This window comes from Chiroxiphia lanceolata, chromosome 3, assembly GCF_009829145.1.
Source record: "Chiroxiphia lanceolata isolate bChiLan1 chromosome 3, bChiLan1.pri, whole genome shotgun sequence".
NCBI classification, from domain to species: domain Eukaryota; kingdom Metazoa; phylum Chordata; class Aves; order Passeriformes; family Pipridae; genus Chiroxiphia; species Chiroxiphia lanceolata.
The window spans coordinates 12,783,952-12,808,410 of record NC_045639.1 but is presented as its reverse complement, the minus strand read 5'-3'; the positions used below and the strand labels follow the sequence as shown (position 1 = coordinate 12,808,410).

The following is a 24,459-nucleotide window of genomic DNA, read 5'->3' as shown; positions in this document are numbered from 1 at the left end:
GTAGGTTAAATACCTGCACTGGCACTGGACAAGAAACAGTACTACAATAGCAGCAATAACAACTGGCTTCCAAGTTACTCACATTACAGCTAGCTCAAGCAGCTCAGTGCAGAGCTGACCAAAGGTTAAAGCATTGTCCAAAGACCTCTTAAACACCGACAGACTGGGGGTGTTGACCACCTCTCCGGGAAGCTTGTTCCACTGTCTGACCACTCTCCCGGTAGACCCGCTTCCTAATGTCCAGCCTAATCTGCCCCCAGCACAGCTTTCAACCACTCCCGCGATGTAAAATAAAAGCAACAGTTTGGGAAGACTAGTCCCTGTTCCTGTGACCTGCGGTAAAGCACAAGCTTCTCCCTTCAACAGGGGATTTATTTTCCTTCAGGGTTAACCCATTCGGGCTGCCAGGGGGGCCGGGCGGACACCCCGTTCACTCACCCGGCCCAAGCAAAGGCTGCTCTCCGGCGACCTTACAGTTGCTGATCACAACTGCATTCTGAGCTATCACGTACTACAGCTATGTGACCATGACCAGAGTACAAATGAAGCAAGTCAATCTGAAAAAAAGACTGCTGCTGCCACTTCCAGACCCAAGTGCCCGGAGGGGCGGGCGGGCGGGAGGACGTACTGTCGGGGCAGCCCGGTGGGGGCAGCACCCGGCCCTGCTTTCCCCGGCCGAAATACGCGGCAGGCGCGGTCCCGGGGCCGATGCCACCGCTTTCCCCCAGGACTCGCCCCCGGAAAAGCCCCGTGGGCGGCCGAGCTCCCTCACGCAAGCACCGCTCCCGGACACGCCCCGCCCCACCGGAGCTCCGCCCCCGACCGAGGCCCCCCCCCGCCAAACCCCATCCCAAGGCCCAGCCGCGTCACGCCTTCCCGGGGTGACCCGAGGCACCGTCCCCGGTCCCGGGGCCGCGCCAGCCCGTACCGGGGCCGCCGCCGCTCTCGGCGCCGCCGCCGCTGCCGTAGCGGCTGTAGTACATCATCCCGCCCAGCGCCGTCCATCCGCCCAGCGAGTACAGCAGCGCTGCCCGCGCGTTCCACACGGCCGCGCGCATCGCGCCCCAGTAACGCCGGCGCTCATTGGCCGCGCCCCGCCGCCAATGGGGCGGCGCGCAGGGCGGGGGCAGCGGCAAGATGGCCGCGGGAGCGGCGGGGAAAGGAGGAGGAGGCAGGAAACGCCCATTCCACGTACACCTGAAGTCGGGGACAGCACTAAGGAGTGGTTCTCTTACCTGATTTTATTTTTCATTAATACAGTCCGCTGGTTGCCAAAAGCCACTCTTTAAGAACACGCGACATTAAAATTAAGCCAAAGACTGTCAAAATTTGTTGACTAAAACATCCTTCAGCTCTAATTACAGTGTGTGAAAAATGTAGAGCAAGCAGAATATAGACAAAAGGGAATACAAATAAGTTAGAAAGGAGCAGTAAAAACTCCCCTGGAATGTTTATTTCATGTAATACTTAAAACCCCTAGTTAAAAAGAGAGAAAAGGAAATGTAACTAAACTGCTCCATTTCTGTCATCAACATGATCCATGTCTGTTCTTGCTCCTCAGTTTGATCAGTCACGATGCACTCGAAACTGCCAGCTTTTTTAAGTGGTCCATGAATACCTGGAGACTCACATCATCTGTCAAGATTGGAGCTCCTGATTCCTGAAAAAAAAAAAAAAAAAAGAAATAATGAGCCTAAAGTACTGTTGTTAATGCAGAGGACTAATTGAAAGCAAATAAAATGTTAGCGCTCTGAACTGACTGCCTGCTAAATTAACCACCTTTTTCTCCTGCAAAAGGCAGGATCATTAGAGATCCTCAGCATCTCTAATGAAAAGGTGCTGCTTTTTGGCAACAGCACTAACACTATCCTCCAGTATAATCTGAATTACTGCAGAAAAGTCTTTTCTTCCTAAAGCATTAGGAATTTTGCTGCCCAAAGGGCTACACAAACAAGATAAACAAAAGGGATATGAAAGTCTAGTATTCTCAGATAGAATTCTTAGATCTATATGTATCCATATGCTAGTTACTTTTACCAAAATACTAAATACATTGTGACCTATTTAAATCATATTTGTAGGCAAGGGTCAAGATAAATTTCTACATCAGGTCACCTGAAATCTCTAAGAACACAGACTACATAAAATCAGCTGCTTCCTTCAAAAGCAGCCAACACAGAAAATTCTCCTGGTTTGCCTGTGCCCCCATGCAGCTGGGATATAGGAAGGGAAAAATCAAAAGGAAAAACTACTCCTTGTGGAAACCACTCCTTTCCTGCCATCAAGCTACTCAGGTCCTGAACTGTTGATGCATCACCTCTGTTTGGACAGGCATTCCTTGGATGCCTTGAGGAAAAACCTCAAAATCAACTGGGTTTTGTAGAAAATTTGTGGGGATTCAGTACAAGAATAGGAACATGAATTAGTCATCCAGGCTTGAAAACTGTTATTCTCATCATCTAGTGGTCCCCACCAGTACTGTTTATCTTATCAACAACCATGGTAAGAAACTGAGGACAAACGTAACCTGCTCACTGTTTGTGGCCACGTGGTGAAAACAAATGCCTGCTGCACAGACAAATATGTACATGTACATTTTACAGCATTCCCAAACATGAGCAGCTCTTTCATTGCTTACCTGTCCCCATGCATAGAGGTTATTGTGGGTCTGAGATGGGTTCACTTTAGACAAGAGGAACCGGGCCTATCAGGACAAAAGAGAAGTAGTTTTGTAAAATGACAGACCTGTGAGCTCCCTCAAGCTTCATACCACCTCAGATCCATGACTAGAGATGTTCCTCTGCTTTTGCAAGCAAGGTACTAATGTAACTTAAACAAGGTTTCAAGTCCAGAAACAGCCCTGCTCCACAGACAACCTGTGTCCAAGGGGCGTTGAGTGCTCTGCTACAAGTCATGCTCACCTGGCAGGGCAGCTCTGGTTCCATGCAACATGGGCATGTCACCAGCTCTGTCCCTTGCATGCCCCATCTGCTCTTCAGAAAAGGGGTCAGTGGAGGACCAGTGTAACAGAGTCACATCAAAAATCAATACCAAATCTTTGTTTTGGACCATCAGTTCCTGCCTCTTCACTGCTACAAACAAGCCAGGCACAGGGAAGCACAGCACAACTGCAATTCCAAGAACAACAATAGGAACTACTTTATATCCTCATTCAGTGTTAGAGAATAAAGGAGCAGGTGGTCAATCATTCAGCATTACTGCAGGCTAACTATAGACACATAACCAAATCATTTCTTTCCCACCTCTTTGGGAATAAAAATGTATTTAAGTCAGCTTTTCCATTTTTTTCCCATCCTTGGATTTCAAAAGTATATCCAGCAAGTGACTTACTTATTAAAAGACAGAGTTGTAGTAAAAGCTCATGAGAAAATATGCAAGCTCTGTACTTCAAAGAGCTAAATTACCACTACATTTAACTTACAGAACCATCCTTCCAGAAAAGCAGAAAGACAGCCGTTTGCTCTAGGCAACAACAGGAGTTCCTCCATAAACTTTCCTACCTGACTGCCCCCATGTTCAGTGTGGATGTAACGTGGCATTGGGAATCTGGTCTGCAGGATTTCCTGGCCATCATCCAGCGGGGCTTGCAGTAGGTGCTTGAAGTTTTCATATTCAGGCATGTCTTGGTATCCAGCTTTCTGCCACTGTGCAATAGTCTATTGACGATACAGGGATGAAATGAAAACAAGAGCAGAGATGTCTGCAAGCCTCTCCTTTTTAACCTGCACATCTTAAAGCAGCAAAATGTTACATATACTTCTGCTTACAGGGTAAATGCACCCTTTCACTGCTCTGGCAAAAACATTACTTTCTGTCCCTGAATTGAAGCACAGGCACTCAACACAAAAGCTGGTAACAATTTGTGCAGTGCAAAAGCAATTAGTTGAAAGTGATCTTCAAGCCTTTATGTTTCAGCCTGTGCCAACATAGAAACATGAAGAATCTGACTTGACCTTACAGTATTTTCAAGGTACCTATTGTATGTACTATATGTATGTAGCAATTGTTCTACACATATACAGGTCACACACTTAGCTCTTCCTCTGTCTAAATTTTACCCAGTTGCTGAGTGTCTTGCTCTGCAACAGTAGGTAGAAACTGTTTAAGGTCACTCCAGATTTATTGTCATTGTTGACTCAAGTCTTCAACTCCTGTTCGTGTCAATTGGGTATCCCTTCTCACTTCTCAAAGGGAACAAATCCTACATGGAGTGAAATCAGGAGCTAACAGTGGGGCTGCCAAAAACTATCACGCCAAACTTCAAGCGTTCTAATAACAGTCATCAAATAACAGCAAAGTAGCTTAATTCAAAGACAAAGGGAAGGGTTAAAATACCTCCCAAAAAGTTTTCACTAATAGGAATCATATGAGGGAATATGGATAGGAAGGATATGAGGGGGGAAAAAAGGCATCAAAGAACAGGGAGTTTTCCAGAGAAAGAAGTGGAAAGCAGCCTTTCTCTTCATCCCTTACCCTATAACTACTCTAGGATGTGACACATTTCTGTTCTTCAACTACAGTAGTGCACTGCTCCCTTCCAAAACCTGACAGGACTGAAACACAGACCTACAGGTCTGCATAGTACACAGGCAGACCAAAGTAGATCAAAGCCAAGGAGTAAGTCTGTACATTCAGGAAGAGCCAGTATATAAGCATTTACCTCAGTCATGATGGAAGAAATATAGGAGCAGCTTCCAAAAACATCCAGTATTTAAAAGCAAAAACTGTAAAACTGCCTAATTGATTTCTTTAAGAGAAGCACTATTTAAGTGTCAAAACCCTGCAATCAAGTCTGTCACGCATCTGAAAATCAAACTGTAACTCTCTGTCCTGCTTAGTTTCAAGTTTCTCTAGCCTCTTCCAGGCATGGTAAGGGACCACCTTCATTACCAAGCTAACATAACAGCTGCTACTCAGTGCAGAACACATCCTTAGCAATTCCAGTATTATTTTAACTCTGACAGTGGAGAAATTCAATTCAAACAGGCAGCATGTATACCATGTCATTAAGCTCATGTGGGCTTTGCAAAAAGCTTATTTTATACTAGCAGCAATGCTGTCCACATGCATGGCAGGAGGGAGGGAGTGCAAACAGAGAAAGAGAACGTAGTTCACTGTACCTCACCAAGGTAGATAACTATCTGGAAGAAAGTATCCATCAGGAGGATTCTGTCAGGAAGAATACTGCTGCTATCCAAAAGCACTGGCTGGAGAAAATAAAGAACAAAGTCAGGCACCCCTAAGCCCTCAGAAGTATATTAACCTTCACGGTTGGCCAAACAGCTTGTTGAACCCTGCCCATACAGGCACTGCTCAGTCCATGTGAATGCCCAGCAGAGTGTGGCCAGCCTCCTGCAGCACCACAGAATGCAGCAGCAGGTTATCAGCACCTGTATGAAGTGCAGGATGCCAGAGAGCATCCATGGCCATCCCAGTGTAATTTGATATGATCTTGAACAAAAGCATCTCGGCTTTAACAACGAAAAAAGAAATATAGGGGCCTTTTTGCTGAAATAGTGTTACTCTGACTGAATACTCGTTATTTTGGGTTGATTCACCTCTTCCTGTAAAACACAGACTCACCTCAGGAGGCCCATGGAAAGAATAAGCATAAAGGATGGGCTGGATCATAATGAGAGACTGAGTCAGATCTTGCCTAGCAAAGTGGTGACGGTAATATGAAGATTCATCGGGACTGTTATTGAAGACCTGCAGGAATGGGGAGCGTCGTAGATGGAACATGAACTGCACCAGAAACATGAGTGAGAAGAGAAATGTCAGCCAAAGTTGCCAAAACTTCTGGACCCAAATCCAATCTTTCTGAACAGCAAATTCTTTGGAAAAAAGTCTACCCCTTATTAACTACTCAGAATTCTTCTCCTGTCAGTCAGTTGCAGCACTGAACTACAGGACCAGACCACTGAATTAAAAAAGCACCTGTTCCTTCCCTCTTGAATCTGATAAAGAGTACAAGATGTTTTAGTATCACTCACACTCACTCTTGCACACTCTTCCCAGGGCTGTGGGAAGCGACATCCTTACCTGAGGATACAAAGAAAATGATTCTGACAATCTGAAGGAGTTGGGATCATCTTTGTTGTATTGTCCAAATTTCTGACACTGTTGGAAGCAAAATGGATACTCTGGTTATCTATCTCTTTTTTCTATTTTTCCCTTTTTTTTTTTTTTTTTAGAATTAACACCTTTTTTTTTCCAGAAGGGTGTTCTCTTGGTTGTTTTTAAACAACCGAGGCATGAACCTGATAAGAACAAGTAAGTACAACATTCACATTCTTTAAGTCAGTGGTTACTCTGTCTTACTGGAATGAGAATGATGATTCAATCTATTTATATATATATATATATAAACCCCCTAGATTTGAAATTATCCAAGAATGAAAGAAATAGTGCTTTGAAGATCTCCATAGTGCTTCTTCATATAGTGCTTCTAAAGCACTACCCATTAAGTCAGGGCTACTACATTATACTTAAACTGCTCTGTACACTATGAAACACTTCTGTGGCAACTACTTCCTGCTAGAACAGCAGCAGACTGGCATTTCACCAACTGCTTCACTGAAAATAAGAAGCATCAATGGTTTTAGCAATTTAACTATAAATGACTCCACAGTCTTTTCAGCATGCAGTGTGCCCGTTTGTGTTTGTGCTCAAATCTCTGTTTTTCAGTGTCTGATGTGCCATACTGTGTTAGTACCGACTCCACATGGGTGTTTGGACAAGGCCAACACTGATTTAGACAATTTGGGCTTGTAAAATTCAAAGCAAGAGACAGCAAGAGGTCGAAGCATTAATTCAGATTACTGCTCTGAACTTAGCCCACATCTGAGTGCTGTGTCTAGTTTTGGGCTCTCCAGTGTAAGACAGACATAGATATACTGGAGTGGGTTTAGCAGAAGCCACCAAGCTAGTCAGGTGTTGGAGCATCTCCGGCAGAAAGTGAGGCTGAGGAAGCTGGATTTGTTCAGCCTAGTGAAGAGTGGGATCAAGGAGTCCAATCGCTGTCTACAGCTACCTGACTGGTAACTGGGCAAATGGAAATTCTGACTGGGAAACAGAGGCAGGGGAGAAAAAAAAAGGATCCTAGTGACTGTGATCAGACATTGGAACAGGCTGTTAAGAGAAGCAAGAGAAACCCCATCTTTGGAGATCTTCAAAACTCAGGTGAATAAGACCTGGAGCAACCTGCTCTAACTTCAAAGCTGGCCCTACTTTAAGCAGGAGGGTCAAATCAGAGACCTTCCCACCTGCATTATTGTGTTTCATTATCACTCATTCAATCTCAGGTTTAACTCTTTCAGCATGATGGGATGTTTAACTACCCCATCAAAAATTTGCTGATCGCAACTGAATTCTGAGCTATCACATATTACAAGTATGTGACCAAGATCAGAGTACAAATGAAGCGAGTCAATCTGAAAAAAGTCTGCTGTTATCACTTCTTAGAGAGGATTTTTACTAAATCAAGAATGCACCCAACCGCAGTCTGATTTTCTTACCAGCCTGATCAGCTGTCTGTCCAGCCACCGCAGAACATCAGGTCCCTCCTCAGATTCAGCTCTGTACACTCCCAGTCGTGCCATCAGCACGGCAGCTGCTTCCTGGTCAAACGCAGCTTCTATGTGCTGGAGCTGAGTCTGTGCATCTGCCCAGCTACAGGGTTAGTAAAGGGTTAGTGCTCCATGCATCCACCTTCAGCAAAACCCAAACCAGATTTTGTGCCAACTACTCTGTGGCCACTGCATGCAACAAAAAGCTAGAAAAACTCCAGCAGTCTGCAGCTTAAGTTTCTGCCACTCTGCTGGAGAACTGGCACAGGATACTCACTTTCTGGCTATGGTGGTGACACGAATGCGCTTTTCCGTACTGGAGTGTTGATACTGAGTGACAAACTGCACTGCCCCTCTGCTTCCCTGGGGGATCGGTGCGTTGTGCTGCAAATGAAACAAGGGCAGCTTTCAAAACGTCATGGCTTTTCCATAACTCTTTCCAACTGTAACAAGCCCACACGAAACAGAAAACAAAGAGAACGCACACGGAATAAAATTCCTTTGGGGTAATCTTCCGAGCTGCCACATGCTCAGAAACTTCCTCAGCCAACAGTTGCTTCTGAGCCATCAAGTTATTACAACTTGAAGGACTGATTCTCCAAAAATTTTAACATATTTTAACATTATTCATTCTCCACTGCACCTACTGGCAAAAAGACAATTTCTTCTTTGTTAAATAAACACGCTAGAAAAAAAACAAGGAAAGAATGCAGGTTTTGTACAGAACAAAAATAACAGACAATTTATACCTAAGAAAACAATTTCTGAGACTATTTCTTTATTACAAAACACTTGATTGCTTTGCAACCATCCACCTGCAACTCAGGGGATGTCACTGCACTTTCTAGTCCTGTACCAAGCACTTTGATGTGTAAAAAAGATGATCAAAAAAAAAGAGAAGCCAAGACTGACCTGATTTACCACTTCAAAGTAAATGGCCAGAGTTGTACTGGGATCCAGACTACAGATTTTCCATTGAGATGTTCCTCCAATTCCAAGCTCCTGCATAGAATCAAAAAGAAAGCAGCAATTTTGCCTCTAGCAGCAAGAAAGGCAAGCTAATGTCAAATTCTGATCTGAGACAGAAGTAATGGCAGGCCATCTAGATTAATTATCTTTTGAGTGTGAATGAAGTTACTGAAGGCCATACAGTTAAAGAAAGCCTTATGGGGCAAGAATTTAGTCTAGGAAAGACTGTCACTTTGTAGGGATGTTTTCAAGTTGTTCTTCTCCTTGAAAACTCTGATATTCTAGCTGAGCTGTAGGGCTAGACAGAAACTTTGCACTGCTTATTTACTTTGTTATTAAAGATTTTTCCATGTCAGAAACTTACATTCTCAGAGACACACGGGCCTTTAGCATTCAGTGATATGCATGGTCCAATAGCTCCTGCTATTTTCAGCTCCCTAGAGGTCTAGAACAAGGTAAAAAAAAAAAAAAAGTCGTGGACTTTTTTAATCAAGTCAATCAAATAGAGTACACAGTCTAAACCAGTTGCTCAGCTTTGGTGAGATGATAAAAAAACAAATCCACAAAACAACAGCAACAACAAAAAAACCCGCCACAAACTTACTAAGCTTCCAAATAAAAATTCCTTCCACCAGTGTGGTGCTTCTCCCAAAGAAGTCAAGATGACATCTGACCTCAAACATGTACACTTTTATACGCCCCAGAGACTTCAGCTGACTTTTGAGTGAACAGCACTTGCATTATACCCCTGTTATGTCATCCAGTCAAACTGATCTCTCACCTTCACATCCAAATTTGCACCAAAAGCCATCCGAAACTCCCCGTTGTACCCTTTGTTAAATACCCGCTGGAAGGTCTGTTTGAAGAGAGAAGTGTTGAAGGAGTCTCCCATCACCATGTGTCCTCTGGGAAAGAAAGAACAACGCACAAGGGAACTGAAGCAACCAAGAACTAGAAGTACAAAGGATACATCCCTGCAAGTCTAACACATGCAAACACATTCAGTAACTGTTTTAGAGCATGCCTTTGCATAGGCAGAACTCACATCAGGGAATGCAGATTCATGGACTCCTACAAAGCCAGACAGGTTAGTGCTCCACCTTTGCCAGCTTGCTTTCTCAGCTGTATTTCTTACCATCCCTTTAGCTGCCTTCAAAACGTTCATGTTCCACGTGTCAGAGATATCTCAGCTCAAGAAGACTCTGTTCAGCCTGCTTTCCCTAAGCAGGGCTGGAAACCCCCACACTACACGAGGGATGACTGCACTGCTGCAGCACTTGGATGGTTGTGTGGGTCTGTGCTGGGCCTCCCCTCAGTGCCATGGCAAACCCAGCCCTGATCAGACACAGCTTTGTAATGCAACCAAAGGGTCTAACAATGTCTCTGCTGCTTACTGAGCACTGAGTGATTATTTACAAACACCTTTGCATTTCCTCTAACCATCCTTTGGCTCCCTAGACACAGAGTATTTTAAACAGCCAGTAAGACATGCCAAGTCTCCAAAAGGCCTGGTTTGGCACACAGCCTCCCCACAGAGACCATCTTCAGCAACACGGAACACAGACATTTATTCCTTAGAGATATCACTTAAAACTGGACCCAGGGAAGGCAAGAATCCCTGGAGGAAGCACAAGTGAGTTGTTAAGAAGAGAAAATCAGGCCCATACAAGAAAAGCTTCTACCCACCAAGCCTAACAGTTGTGTGATGGCACTTCAGTCATGCACAACCACAAAGCATGACATCTCTCTCCCATAAATTCTGGAAGGGATACTTGCTGGCTCCAAAGGAGACATAAGGCATTTGCAAATGACACATTGCACCATGCTTTAGAATACTTTTCTCAAAGCAGGACATAGAGTTTTATAACAGCAGTGCTGACTCACATGCTGCTTTGACACTCCAGAAATGTGGACTGGAATCAGGTAAGGTTTGGCCGTTTAATTCCTGGTAAATTCAAACACAGTGTAGAACAGAATAACAATCTCACTCTTTTGCCCTGGCAGCAATATTAACTGCTTTTTGAACCATTCTTCCCCTCCAAAAAAAAAAAAACAAAAACAAAAACAAAAACGCAGGTGTCAACTTTGTGCTGTCCTGCTCTGAACATATGAACATACCCGGTGAGGTTTGCACAGCACTTCATCTCCAGCAGCCCAGTCTGGTCCAGGGCACAGGCGTAGATGTCGATGCAATGCCCGTTGGCTGCAGTGCGATTAGCCAGAGTCTCGTAGTGCTGGGGAACACATACACAGTGCTCAGGATGAACACATACACAGTGCTCAGGGTGCTGCAATGGGCAGTGTTTCTGCTGCTCTCCAGCTGAGGCACACACGTGAAACACAAGGTACAAATGGGGCAATTACCAGTGCTGTGGTAACTAAACAGCTGTTTGCCCTTGCTGCCCTGCTGCAGCACGCTTCTCCCATCTAGGGCGAGGGATGCACTTGGATGAGATTGAGTTGCATGTCTCAAATACAGAGAGTGCATGAATCGCATGGGATCTTTGCCTGTGATGACTTAGTGGAAACCCAAAGATTTCTAGGTGATAGTTAAGAGAATAGGTGCCATACTGCTTTCTCTAAGCTGACAAGGACATTTCATGTCTGACATTTTTACTATTTTAACAATTGTTTTACACATCAAGAAGAACAAAGGAAGCTTTCTGGAAATGATCAATTCTTGGAAGAAAGGCTTTTTCCTTCCCAGAAGGAGTTACAATGATGTTGATGAACAAACTCTCCACCCAACATCAGCTAAGAAATAACACTGAAATACTTTTTTCTCTGAGAAGATACAAGACCATGCTGGAGAAATAACTAGGAGAAAGTCTTTTACCCTTCCCTTGACCATTCTCACAATTTATCACACACAGAAGACTGGGCGTTTCAAGGACAACCATGCAAATATCTGGACATATTGTTCCTACATTGATAGAATGGAATATATTTACTGAGGAAGGACATTGGGCAGCTGTCAACATAGCAATGCATATAGCTTTGTGTACTGTCCTTTCTCCCCCATGTAGTGGTCCAACACAATATTCAGTTTTAGCTTTTAAACACACCCGGCAGGCACTAACACCTACTTTGGTGGCCTTCTTCATGAACCTTGCATTATCCTTCTCTATGTCATGCCAAGAACGGATGGGTGTTTTCAGTTCATCCCCCACCACCATGCCTGGTCCTTGTGTCGGTGGCCCGCCTGTAAACAGCATTATTCTGGCCCCTGTGTTTGGAAACGTGCCCTAAAATAAAAATAAAGACTTATATCAGAAGGAAGGGAGGGAGAGAGGGAAGAAAAAAGGAAACTTATTAAATTAAATGGTGTTATGGGATTTAAAGCCACTTTCTGAATTTTTGCCATGCCACCATGCAAGGCTGCTCACCAACAATGGCACCACAGTCTGGCCAGGCAGCAGTGGGAAGAGCTCTCTGCCATCCTTCCCCGCATTCCTTTGGTTTGCCAGGGGGAGGGGGGAGACCACGCAGCCAGGCAGTCTCCAGTCTCTTGAGGGGAGGTTTGGAGAGGCAGACCATTTTCTCTCTGTACCCCTGTGGTTACTGTGTTTTGCTGTTTTGCCTGTTTTGGTCTGTATTGCTCTCCGTTATTAATAAAAACTGTTATTTTTATATATATATAAATATATATACACGTTGCTCAAAAAGTCTTGTATTTTCAAATTTACAATAAGTTTGGGAGGGAGGGGTCTCTGTTCCATCGGAGGTCCTGCCTCCCTGGCATACATTGTGTTTAACCCAAGACAAATGGCAACAATGCTTTCTTGAGACAAGTGTCTGCATGTGTTTCTGCAATGTCATAGGCACCTGTCCCTGCTAGAGGCCACCTCGATAAGTAGCAGATGACAATCACAGCACTCTGACGAAGTTTAAACCCCAACTATGTTAAGCTTCCTGTTTCCAAAACAGGAAGCAGGCAGTTTCTGTTTTCTCCACTTCTGTCTTAGATGACCCTCAGATAAATCCAGTGCATAGCATCACCTGCTGTGTGGCAATACACATGAGAATCAGAGATCTTTAAACACCTGTGAATTTTACCATTTGGATGAAACCTCCAGCCCACTCTACATCAGCTGGTGCTTATACACATCAAATGTCAGTAGAGACAAATTGCACCTCTGCAGCCCAGTGTAACCCAGATGGACTGACACCTGCACACATCTCAGCAAACTCTGCCATGTGCTTACTTTGACCTGCTCATCTCAAACAGCAGCATTACAAGTACCTCCAATAAGCCAACTGCGATGGAAAGAGCTACTCCAGTGGAACGTAAAGGTCTCTTTCCCTGGGTCACTGGCCATGGGTCCCTTTGCAGTTCCCCAAGCAGATCTGTTAAATTCATGTCAATCTTATGTACTGGCTGTAGAAACCTGCAAAAATTCAAATGAAATGTTGTCCTACTTCTAAGTTCAGAGAAGGAAAAAAGCATCCCTTTGTTCCTCGCACACATAAATTGCATTGAAACAGCAATTAGAAGCAAAAAGACATGTGGCATGTTGCCTTCTTACATCCAAACTTTCCAAGATAATAAGCCTGTGCAAAATAAAAAATTTGATCAAAACAAGGCATCAGACATTGACATGAAGGCAAAGTCACACAAAGAATAGGAAAAAAATTCAGTGGTGATTTAGTTTGCTGAAACACGAGAGCTGCCACTGAAAAAGAGGAGCTGCAAAAGAGAAAACTGTATTCAACAGAGGCAAATACAGCTTTACTGTTCAGGGGTCACTGATGATCATGTTTTGGATTTGCTGGATCACGAGGTAGGAGATGATGTATAGGATTGTTATGCATAGTCCAGGGCCCCCATTTGCTGGTCAATCAAAGACAGGTCCTTGCTCCAGGCAACCCCTGCGCAATGTGCTTTCCAAAGACAGCCACTCTATGTTTTACAAGTAGAAATCTAGCCTGAAAGGCAATCCTGCTCTTGCAACTGCAAAACTAAGATACTGTAGAAGTCTAATACACTGCCTGCAGCTCTAGTAATCCCATCCAGCAGCTCTAGTAATCCCATACATACATACCACTTCATGTAGAGAAATAACTGTGACAAGACAATGCCATTTAAATCTTCTTTCTTACAAAAACTTCTCTTAGGAAAACCAGGTTTAGAAGCATGCCCCTAAGGGGCACAAAACATCTGCCCTGCTCATCTGCTGTGCTGGTGAGGCTTACCTGCTGGAAATAGGAGGTTGCTCTGGAGTTTGAAGAGGTCTTCCCTGTTGCATAGAGACAGCTGGCCTTGAAAGCCCAAGCATATCCTAGAGAATAGTAAAGAGGAGGCAGAGGAGATGTACTATCCAAACACTAAACATATTACTTATATTACTATTTAAGATACCCTGAGGCCTGCAATACTGTAGCAATAAATATATTTAAATCTGTGAAATTATTCATCTTTGCACTCTCATTAGGAATGGATCAATGGCTCCATTACGTGAGATACACCATTCAGTCTTGGACAAGCTTCCAGGGGATTTACAAAGGTAAAAACTGGGAGGGCAGCAGGCTAACAGTTAAGAGCATTGAGCCCTCCTTCCTACCCAACAGCCCTGTGCTTAAAAGACTAGCAGTGGTGTCAACAAAGCTAACAGGAACAAGCCAGTGGCCTACAAGATAGCAGAGCATACCTGTATTTGCTTAGCTGTCAGGTCCTTTGTGCCCCGAAACACGTAGCTCTTGGAAATCCCTTCACAGCTCAGCTCATGAACCTGGACCATCCTGCCAAAAGTGATCAGCCCCACCAGAGCACTGGCAGGCAGCAGGCTCAGGGACATCTGGAGGGACTCCTTCAGTGCCTGCAAATCCTCCTCTTCCAAGCACGTGTCAACAACATACAGAAAGATCAGTGGCGTCTGCGGACCTCGCTAGTGTGGAAAGAGATGAATTTTAGGGGCATGGATACACCAGGTGATACTTTATAATGCCTTCAGCCAAGGCATAAAATTAGTCCTGTCATAAGCACCTTGCAGACGTTATTCATTTGCATTATCTAAAGCAAATTAACATATATATAATCTGTCACAGACAAGACAATTCTGGGGGCTTCAAACTTGCCTGTGATTCATTTACCTGCACTATATATTCAATTGTTGAAAACTGAGGCATAAGCTCTGCTGGTTGATTGACTTCAGATATGCCTGCATATGCTGGGGGGAACTGAAAAAGAGAACAAAAAATTAGGACAAGGAAGTTGCAGGACAGAAATGTAGGGCGCTCCTCTTCAGTACAGAGCCTGCCCTGCTCATGATGTGGTTACTGAACTCTTTATTTACTGCCACTGCACCAAGCTAATTAATTCATGACAAGAGACCCACACTGCTGCCTTCCTAAGCACAGACAACAAGTGGCCAGCAGGATGGACAGCTGCTCGATCCAGGGTAAATACAGTACAAGACTACAGCAGCAACTATGCATTAGTTGAAAGTCTTGTAGCCATGCGATAGTTTCTGATGCCAAAAGTCTACTCAAATCTAATGAATTTCATACTTTGCAAGAACAGTAAATATCAAGTGCAAAAAACACACAGGAAACACATGGGACAAAACAGCATTTTTATCTCCTTTCTATGTCCTGCAAGCCAGCAAAATCACTGGCAAAACTGGACTGAAAATAGCCAAGATGTCAGGTAAAGCAGACTGTGCTCTGGCCTGGGTTCAGCAGAGAAAAAGGCCAAGGCATAGAATTTAAAGAAGGGCAATTTAAGCTTAATGCCCTTTGCCAGAGAAGGCTATCAATAAAATGTTCACTGAAGAGTTGAAAGGGCTGATGCTTTTTCCAACTTACCTGATTTCTCTGAAAACAAAAGTTACAAGCCCAAAGCTTGGCCCGATAGTCAACTTGGCTGCAAGGGAAAGATGAGGCATTAGTATGACCTCAGAAACAATTTTACAGCACAGCTTCACAATTATCTATGCTGGTTCACAGCACTGAGGAAGAAACAGTATCAGACACTCCAGCTTGAATAACAAATGTTCTAAGGATTCAGACTCTCGTTCTATTGCCAGAAAGTTCCTTAGCTTATTCAGCCCTGCCAGGCTTGTCAGCATGATGGACCACTGACAGCTCTCAGGAGCAAAGGCTCTGGTAGACAAAGACTTGGGTCTAATCCTTCTTTCACTACACTTAGGCTTATCTCAGTTGTCTTACTGTTTGTACAGCTGTAGCACAAAGTTCTACAGTCTCAGAGCACCAGGAGGCATCCACCTAGATCCTATGCAAACACAGAACAAAGAGGCTGTTCCCTGCCCTAAAGAGTTTACTCTCCTCAGCCTGTTACAACATCCTGCTGCTGTGGTATGCCTAGCCATATTCTCAGTTCCTGGATTTGGTCTCATTTTACTTTCTCTTACTAGCTTTTCCTGCTTTTTCTGAGCCCAATGCTACACTCAGAGCATGCATGATCATCACATGATTTTGGGACCGAGCTTATTCCTCTAAAATTACTTCCTGATGCTCATACTGGAACTGACCTACAAGCAACAGGATGTGGAAGCAGGAAAACAAGTGAACATCACAGTCCAGAGGATGGTATCAGTAAAACTGGCATCTTTGTTTATTTTGAGTTTCAACATTCATCACAAAATTCTCTGCAGTGGTAGGAGGATCGCTCATTTCATCTCTGCCTTAACAGCCTCCTCCTGCCTCCTCTGGTCCTGCCAGCTCTAATAACAGACATGTTAATATATCTCCTTAAGCATGTGTGGATTTTAATAAGCCCACCACATTTAAATCAAAGAGCCTCCAGGCACTGGGCAGAGAAAAAGGGGAATAAGGAAGTAGTGAAGTTCAGATAAAAATTAGGTACTATTCAGCCTCTCTTAACATCCCCAGCCAAGAAATTCATACCAGAGTGGGTTAAGCACTGCTTTGCAAGTTGGCCTGCTGCAAAGCACCGGTTCATACTGCACAGGCGGCAGGTCAAGGCGTTCCTTCAGTGGGGTCAGGAGACAAGCCAGCGGGACAACCATCCTTGTGGCCTCCAGCCTGCTGGAGGGCCACACGTTCCAGCTGAAACGCACTCCATCACGCTCCTCATTTTGCTGGATGAACTCCAGGTAGGTCGCCATGGGACTGCAGAAGCTCTGAAAGGACATAAGAACACACATTCAGGCAGCAGTCACCTATTTGGACAACAGGCCTGCAAAGGAGGTCAGCAGATCGGTACAGGTAGGCACAGGGCACTGCAGGACAAAGCCAATACATTACAGTGCATTAATCCCATTATCAAATGAACCATGTGACTGCATTAATCTCTTCTGTCCAGTTCTCTCATCAATTTACAGCCAATCCAAATCCAACAAAGAAACAAGGAAATCTGAAACTCAAAGCCAGAAAGCAAGGGGTTTTTTTTCCTTTTTTCTTATGATCCACATTTAACATCTCAATACCCACACAGCCTCATGCTGACCTCAAGGCAGTCCTGCCTGGGTCAGTAACAGAAAACACGTCAGATTTGTAACACATCCTGAAGTCTTCAGCTGAAAAGCTGAGGGGACAAAGAGAGGCCAAGTCTAAGACCAAAACATTCCTCACGTATGTCACCTGGCTGCCAGTCTGACCTGCTTACAAATGGAAAGGAGCACATGACAAACTGTCAAAAAAGATTTTCTGTGATTTTTTAGACACCTGCTGGGCATGGCACCATTGTCCCACTCCCAGCAAGGAAGGAACTGAGAGTCCAGCAGCCTTAAGAAAACATCCCGTTCCGGGAGAGATATCCCCAACACAACAGAGGAGTCACTGTCTGTACTGCCTTACTAAATGTTTCAGAGTAGGACATGAACAAGAGCCTCCAGGCCATCATTGCCTTTGATGTCCCTAAGAAAGGGAAGGACAAGCCTACAAAAAACTTGCTTGTCGAATCCAGTGCACAGACACCACATCACACTAGCAGCACCTCACAGAGCCTACAGCAGCAGCTCCACAACCTGCTCCAGACAAGGAAACTCAGAGATTCACCTACAGCTGCAGATGCTCCAGCATTATCTTATTCCTGGTCCTCACTGCAGGTGGGATATTCACAAGGGCCACATGCATGAGAAATGAGAAGCATCACCTCCACTCAGAGAAGTTTTCCTGCAGAACTCCAAACTCACTGACATTTTCTTTATCCTTGCTATTGAGAATGTAATTCAAGCTCACGGAGAATTGCCCTATATTTCCACTCCCACCTCTGGACAGACAAACAAAGTGGTTCACAACACATCCCCATCACAAAAAGGTCTGTTGGGGTAGAAGTCAGAGCTGAGCCTCCCTGTAAAAGATCCTGGACATCAGAACAGCAAGACAAACACCTGACACCTCAGGTATGCAGCACGGCCACAGGACAAATTTATGTCACGTTCCTCCAACTGAAGCCCAGCACCTCTACCCTGCCCCAGGCCGAGCCGGGGTTGCCATACTGGGTTTGGCATGGGTTGTGGTCCTACTTTGGGGTCAGGACAGCAGGAGGGGAGGTGTTCCCCCCTCCACTGGAGGGGGGAACAGCCCATCTGCCTGTCCATCTGCCGGCCTCCCCACCAGCCCAAGGCAGCGCTGCAGTGACCTTCAGGGCCCATCCCACCAGTGGGAAGGCCCCAAATCCCCTACTCAGGAGATGACGGACCCTTCCAAAGCCTTAGCAGAAGAGTGGTGGCAGAATTCCATTCTCCCCGTGGGATCTGCTTAGGTCACAACGCTGACTCCCGCTCCTTCCAGCAAAGCTACAGACAGTGCTGCTGCTTCCAAAAAGTTCCCTGCTGCTGCTACAGGGAACCCCACGGATCACCCGGCTGCTGCGCTTGGCATGGCTATAAGGGACAAAGTCACAGGGAACACCGCTGAGCCCCCGTGCTGCTCTGTGGGAAACTGCTGACCCCACTGAGACAGGGGACACCACTGCTCCCCCAGACCCTCCTGTGAGAGACACCACCGACCCCCCCAACCCCCTCACAGGAGACGCCCCTGACCACTCCCCCCCTCCTCAGGGGACCTCAGTGACCCACCTACCCTGCCTCCCCTCACGGGGAACACGATCCCCTAGTCCCCGTCGGAACCCCCGCAGGCCCCGCCGCTCCCACCTGCCCGCTCCGCTCCCGCCGCTCCCTCCCGACGGGCCCCGCCCGCCCGGCAAGGCCACCTCAGCAGTACGCGCTGCCCGCAGCCAAGATGGCGGAGGCAGCACGCCCCATCCTCCCCCACTGAGGCTTTGCCGACATCTTGACTAAGGGCACCCTACGCTGCCGCAAGGAAGGAGGCGGAGCGACCTGCCCGTACCAAACATGGCGAGGCGGCGGCGTCAGGGAGGCCATCTGGGTTAAGGGTGGCAGGTGCCGGATGGGAATGACGACAGACGGAGTGTCTCTGCTAAATGTGGGAGACGCTGCGGCGTTCCCGCAGGATGAAGGAAGTAGCTCTGCTCTCAGGGTGCTCGGCAGCTTGGGAGGGAACATAGAACCTCCTGGGAAGAGGTTATCAGTAACATTCCACTAATAACACAGACACTTTTTAAAGAAATAAACTGCAAGCCCCAGAGAGCCTCACCTTTGCCTCAGCTCTCAGCTCCTCTCTCAGGCAGGAGCTGCTGTGTCCGAGCCCACTGGTTCAGTGAAGCCAATCCATCAGGTCACCCAGGCCAGCAACGAGGCAGGGACAATCAACTGGATTTTCTTTCCTCTCTGTTCCCAGAAAAAACTTCACCCTCACGGTTGCTTGAGGCCACGCTGGTTCATCACTCTGTCAGGAAATCTGTACCCCAGCCCACTGGGAAGACTGCTGCAGTGCCCAGATGCTCTCACGATGGCCACAATTTTCAGAAATGCAACATGGAGCCTGTGGATATGCGGCAGATGTTTGACCAAGCCTGACTTGCCCCAGGATTTTGTCTCTGCCTTGAAACTAGGCAAATATGTTCCCTCTTTCATTGCCTCCTTCTCTGCTGGTTCCCAGAACCTTTTCCAAAGCCAAGGAGGCAAGACTGTTCCTAGTGACACCAGCACTAGGCTTTGTGTAATGCCAGGCAAGTGGGATTTGCCCTATCTGAATGCACACACACAAATCCATCTCTGAATGCTGCAGACTTCTACAGGTATTTTGAGGGGCAAAGGCATTGCAGTGAAATATCTCAATCTGCTTCTACTGCTTCTACTACTTGTGTGTTTGCCTTAAATTCATGCGGCCAGTCAGGTCAGCCTATAAATATTCTCCAGGCTTCTGTGTGGGCATCACTCCACCTTTGCTGTAAGGAAATTAATGCCCTGTGATCTGTCTATGCACTGTCAAGCTTTGGGGTTTTTCCCTGCTTTCTTTCTTTTAAATACAAGATTTCTTTTACAGAAATCTGTGTTTTGAGTATTTTTTATTTTTCTAAAAGTCATTGACTAGAAGAAAGCCTAAAGTTTGTTCTCAAGTTGCTTGGTAACACTCAGCTTAAAACAGCAGGAGCAACATATTTGAAATGCTCTGCAGCAGTGTGGTCATCCATGCAGGTTTGATCCCCAGGCTCCTGTTTTTCTCCGATGAGTCCAAACTCACTCAGTTATCATGCTGGTGTCTGCCAACACCTGATATGATAGATAAAAAACTCAAGAGATGCAGTGCTATGGAGATCCACTGATTCAAGTGGCCAAAATGCCTCCAGTCACTTAGCACAAGAAACATGAAAGCTTGGCAAACCATGGAGCTGGAATTGCCTGTAGAAAGTGACTTTTGAGACCAACGACGGGGTGATTTCTTACTCTATGAGCCATGTGGGACACACCTCATACTTTTCTTAGCTATATGAAGGTTTTGGTAAAACCAAGCATTGAAAATGTGGCCAAGCTTGACACATAATGAGCAATTAGGAATGTAAATGTTTTAAATGTTGCTGCACAGTCTGGGGTGGAATGCTTGGCTATAAAAAAAAAAAATTAAAAAAAGTCAATCTCTTCTCAGCTTTAAAGCACCTGTAACAATCTGTGACTGCTCCATTAGCAGTCCTGCTTCCCTTCCCTGGAAAGGACAGAAGGAATTGGCTGGCAGATAAGGAACAGAATAAATACACAGATAAGAGTCATTTTCAGAGCACGGAATTCCACAGTGAGATTGAGATTATCCAGGGAAAAATTCAGGAAACTGCTTGAACCAAGAGCCTTCACTCCTTCCCAGAGCAGAAAAGGCGTCCTTTCTACGGTAGCCTGTGCTTCAGTAGAAAGCAGAGCACTATTACAGGTCCAAAACAGAGCAAAATGAAACGCTGTCTGAGCTGAACATTAATTTTGCCTTCCCAGATTCCTGACATAAGGCAAATTGTGTGCTCTGTGTAAAATCTGTGAACACAACCACAAAGATCACAAATACAGCGGGAATAAAAAAGCAGAAGCATTCTACTTAGGAATGTATGGTAAAGTGTATAAAATTCTGATTACTACTAATGCTAACATCCTCAGACCCAGGACTTGCTCTCTAAGCAGTGTGAGGCAAAGCAAATCAGCTCTTCTGAAGTTGCCAGTTTGTCCTTCATTTTATATCTTCCTCACATGGCCACATCAACAACAAAGCACAGAGCCCAGGGCTTCAAGGCCATGCTGCACCCACCCTGCTAGCATTAGATTAACTAAAACACTTAGCAATGATTGAGAGTTTGTGTCCTGCTTTCAGCTGGGATGGAGTTAATTTTCCTCCCCAGGACCTGGTTTAGTGCTGCATTTTGGATTTAGGATTAGGATGATATTGGTAACACCCTGATGTGTTAATTTTTGCTGAGCAGTGCTTAGTGTCTTAAGTCAATGACTTTTCAGCTTCTCATGCTGCCCAGCCGGCCAGGAGGCTCAGGATCTACAAGAATTTGGCAGGGGACATAACCAGGACAACTGGCCCAAGGGATATTCCATACCATATGGTGTCATGCTGAAAAACAAAACTAGAGGGAGTTGGCTGCTGGGTTGCCAGTCTACTGTTCAGGTACTCCTTGAGCATTGGGCAATAGATGAGGAGCAGCTGCATTGCTCATCACTTGATTTATATACTCTTTTATCATTATTTTCCTCTTCCTTTTCTGCCCTCTTAAACTATCTTTATCTGAATCTAAAAGTTTCACTTTTTTCTGATTCTTTCCCCCATCCCACTGGGAAGGAAGTGAGAGAACAGCTGTGTGTTGTTTACCTGCCTGCTGGGCTAACCCATATCAGTTTAAAAGAGGAGCACAACCTTACAGCCCTGTGTTTCTGGGCCAAATAACCCAAGTAAAAGCTTTCCATTCTTCAGTTTTTCTGGAAGAATTGCAAGCTTGCTAAAAAAGGGAGAGAAAGGAAAACCCTACAGGCTCCCTACCTAAGCCCCAAATTGTTTTGTTTAACAACTGAAAGACAAAAAACCTTTGAACTCCAGTTCCCATCCTCCACGCTTCCCCCAAGATCTCCCAAAGAGTGCACAAAGTGTAATGATTAAATTTCTCAGCTTGGAGGTGAACATTTTCAAAAAGAACTCGGACACCATCCCCAGAGCTTGTCATGGTACATTTTTGTCTCCTCCAGGTTGCGGCTAAGCTGGGCTCAGCACGGCTGAAGAGGGCCTGGCCACGCACTTCTAACAGGTGAAATGACAGAAAGTCCCAGCCACATGAAGCAAGAGAAGGGAAAGGTGGTCTCTGTGTGGTGGAGGCTAGCTCTGTTTGAGATGTTTCGCATCAACAGGAGACCCAGCTGTCTCCACTCACTACAGTTTCTTTCAAAAAAACGTCTCTGCATGTGGAGGCAAAAAGGAAACCAGGTTTAAGGGCTTCGTCTTACTTTTTTTGGAGACCTGTGGGAGCCATACCAGGACAAGACAGAAGATGGTGCTCGAACATCATCATCGTGGCTAGGCTTCGTGAACGAAGATTTGAGAAGGACTTCTACCCACGCTTGCTGCAAACGCACCGGTGGCTAAAAAGGCCAATGTGAGATAGACACATCCGGTTGCAAAAGGCACAGCAGAAAGTCTCCTTAGGCGGTATCAGCAAGACACGGTTCTTTCTGTGTTGTCTTTTCTCCTCAAGAATGATTCTGCGTGTGTTCTCAAAGGAAGCAGCAGCGTTATGAATAGTGTGTCTCCGTGTCTCCAGATTGGAGGCCAGAGTAGACCAATGATGATGATCAATATGGCCAAAGCTGAGATATTGTTTCAGGGAGTCCTTTTATCCCCTCTTCTCTTCTCCTGCTCTGAAAATCTAGTCTGAGTCCTAAAATTGAACATGGATGAAGATTCCTCCCAGACAAAAAGTCCCTGGACAGAAAGCTCTTACTGCCCATGGATTGCCAAGATTGTTCCACCAACTGCACCTGAAACCCAAAGCCCTGAAACCCACCGTGAGAGAGGATGGACAGGAGCCTTCTCCCACTGACCATCGGTTTCTGGTTTCTCTCCCCAGAGTGCCAGCAGCTCATCATATGGTGTTTATCCATGCAGCCCTCAGACAGGCCATCGTTGGAAGACCTTTTCAAGAATTCTTGGCTGCAGTACCTTCACCGGCCCCAGGAGACAGCAGAGATCCTGTACAGTAGGATCCAGGAGCCTGCAAGGAACAGCTCCATGCGTCTCATAGCATTAAGAAGCAAAGAAAACCACTGTTTCCCTAAGACTAGCATGGAGTAGGGATCACAGCTGGTGAGATGCTTCCGCCGGTGCTGGGGGAAGTTGCGGAGGAAGTGGCTGAGCACTTTCCACTATATTTGAGAAGATGTGGTAGTCTGGTGAAGTTCCCACAAACTAGAAAAGGGGAAACCTCACTCCCTATTTTGCACATTCATATCAGTAAAAGAAACCTCCAAGCTCTTCCTCTAGTCCGAGCTGCATCTTCCCTACACCCCCATACTCCCTCACCTGTTCACCTGTGCTGCTCCCCTCTCCTGCGCTGCCTCCTGGCACAGGGCTCATCCCTCGGCACTTTCCTTGAGCAATGATTCATTTCCAGATACACGCAGGGGCTTCCTCCAGCTGCTACAAGATGCTCTCACCATCACTACTTGACAGCCTCCCTGAAGTCTGCCGCTCCCCTCCCGAAGCTCCCTACAAAAAGGGTTTCCAGGTAACCACCCAGCGGGCCCCGCCCATCATCCTCACTGGCTACAGCTGGGGCTGCCTCACCCCTTGTCATCCTCACTGGCCACAGCTGGGGCTGCCCCGCATGGGAGGGGAGGGTGGGTGGAGCCACAGGCGAGAGGGAGGGAGACGAGCTAGAGGGGGCGGAGCCAGGCGCCTCTTTTTCGGGGACGACTTCAGTGCTCCTTATTCATCATCAGGTGGCAGCAGTGGTTTAAATCCCGGCCAGGATCTCAGACTTGCTGTGTTACACTGAGTCAAAAAAACCCCTCCGAATTGTTTCTATTTCCTTCATATCGAGCATATTTTCTCATACTTTCACGCCCTTTCTTGTTTTATATATAAAACTTATATCTGTATTTTCCAACCCTATATATCTATATTCATAATTTCTTATACTCTTAAGATCCTGTGTATAATGCAGTTGTTACAAGGTTCTATTTTGAAATCTGGATTACCTATGACTTTTACGATGTCACATTTATTTTGCCTCATGGCTGCACAACTCAATAACTGAGCTACCCAAGAAGTTTGCAGACTACCTGTAAAACAAAAAACCCAAGAGATGGGTGTAGCCACAGCTGACGGTTAGAAGGTTGCCTACCACCTGTAAAAAAAAAATAAAAATAAAAAATTAGACAGCACATGCCTCGGTCCACCAACAATACGAGACCTAGAAGAAACTGTAATTTGCTCCAGGAAGTGGAATGCTCACTTTGCTCATCTCCCCTCTGGTGCAGATAGCTCACGCCACCCAGGGCTCGTCATCTTCATGCTCAGAAACAAAAAGCCAAACTATAATGCACTCACGGACCCAAAAGTGACATTGTCCCTGCCACCT

The 24,459-nt window shown here is 45.7% G+C and overlaps 2 protein-coding genes across 3 annotated transcripts in view; both read right to left on the bottom strand.

The window, feature by feature from the left end:
- Window positions 1-1,089, bottom strand: part of SMIM26 (small integral membrane protein 26) — a 1,957-nt gene extending 868 nt beyond the window's left edge. Inside the window, exon 1 of one of the 2 annotated variants that reach the window (XM_032683151.1) lies at window positions 929-1,089. In XM_032683151.1, the coding sequence (XP_032539042.1) occupies window positions 929-1,058 (130 nt within the window). In that variant the 5' untranslated portion in view covers window positions 1,059-1,089. The remainder of the gene's footprint in view (window positions 1-928) is intronic. The other variant, XM_032683152.1, reaches the window with a different exon arrangement.
- Window positions 1,090-1,413: 324 nt separating this feature from the next.
- Window positions 1,414-18,690, bottom strand: SEC23B (SEC23 homolog B, COPII coat complex component). The gene is made up of 20 exons (XM_032683149.1): window positions 18,638-18,690; window positions 16,425-16,660; window positions 15,363-15,420; window positions 14,649-14,735; window positions 14,207-14,443; window positions 13,752-13,837; window positions 12,802-12,946; window positions 11,645-11,803; window positions 10,677-10,792; window positions 9,340-9,463; window positions 8,923-9,003; window positions 8,502-8,591; window positions 7,867-7,973; window positions 7,539-7,692; window positions 6,064-6,141; window positions 5,605-5,766; window positions 5,142-5,228; window positions 3,522-3,677; window positions 2,639-2,704; window positions 1,414-1,660 (listed from the first exon to the last, which is right to left on the bottom strand). The coding sequence occupies exons 2-20, from the start codon at window positions 16,643-16,645 to the stop codon at window positions 1,571-1,573; spliced, it is 2,304 nt and encodes a 767-aa protein (XP_032539040.1). The 5' UTR covers window positions 16,646-16,660; window positions 18,638-18,690; the 3' UTR covers window positions 1,414-1,570.
- Window positions 18,691-24,459: the final 5,769 nt, after the last annotated feature.

What these genes read in the sequence shown, in the direction of transcription:
- SEC23B (XM_032683149.1), bottom strand. Translation starts at nt 16,645, where the DNA reads ATGGCGACCTACCTGGAGTTCATCCAGCAAAATGAGGAGCGTGATGGA. An exon ending in TGACAGCTAAGCAAATACAG is followed by an intron (nt 13,838 to 14,206) that starts GTATGCTCTGCT and finishes ACTATTCTCTAG; the next exon opens with GATATGCTTGGGCTTTCAAG. An exon ending in CAACCTCCTATTTCCAGCAG is followed by an intron (nt 12,947 to 13,751) that starts GTAAGCCTCACC and finishes GAATTTTTGCAG; the next exon opens with GTTTCTACAGCCAGTACATA.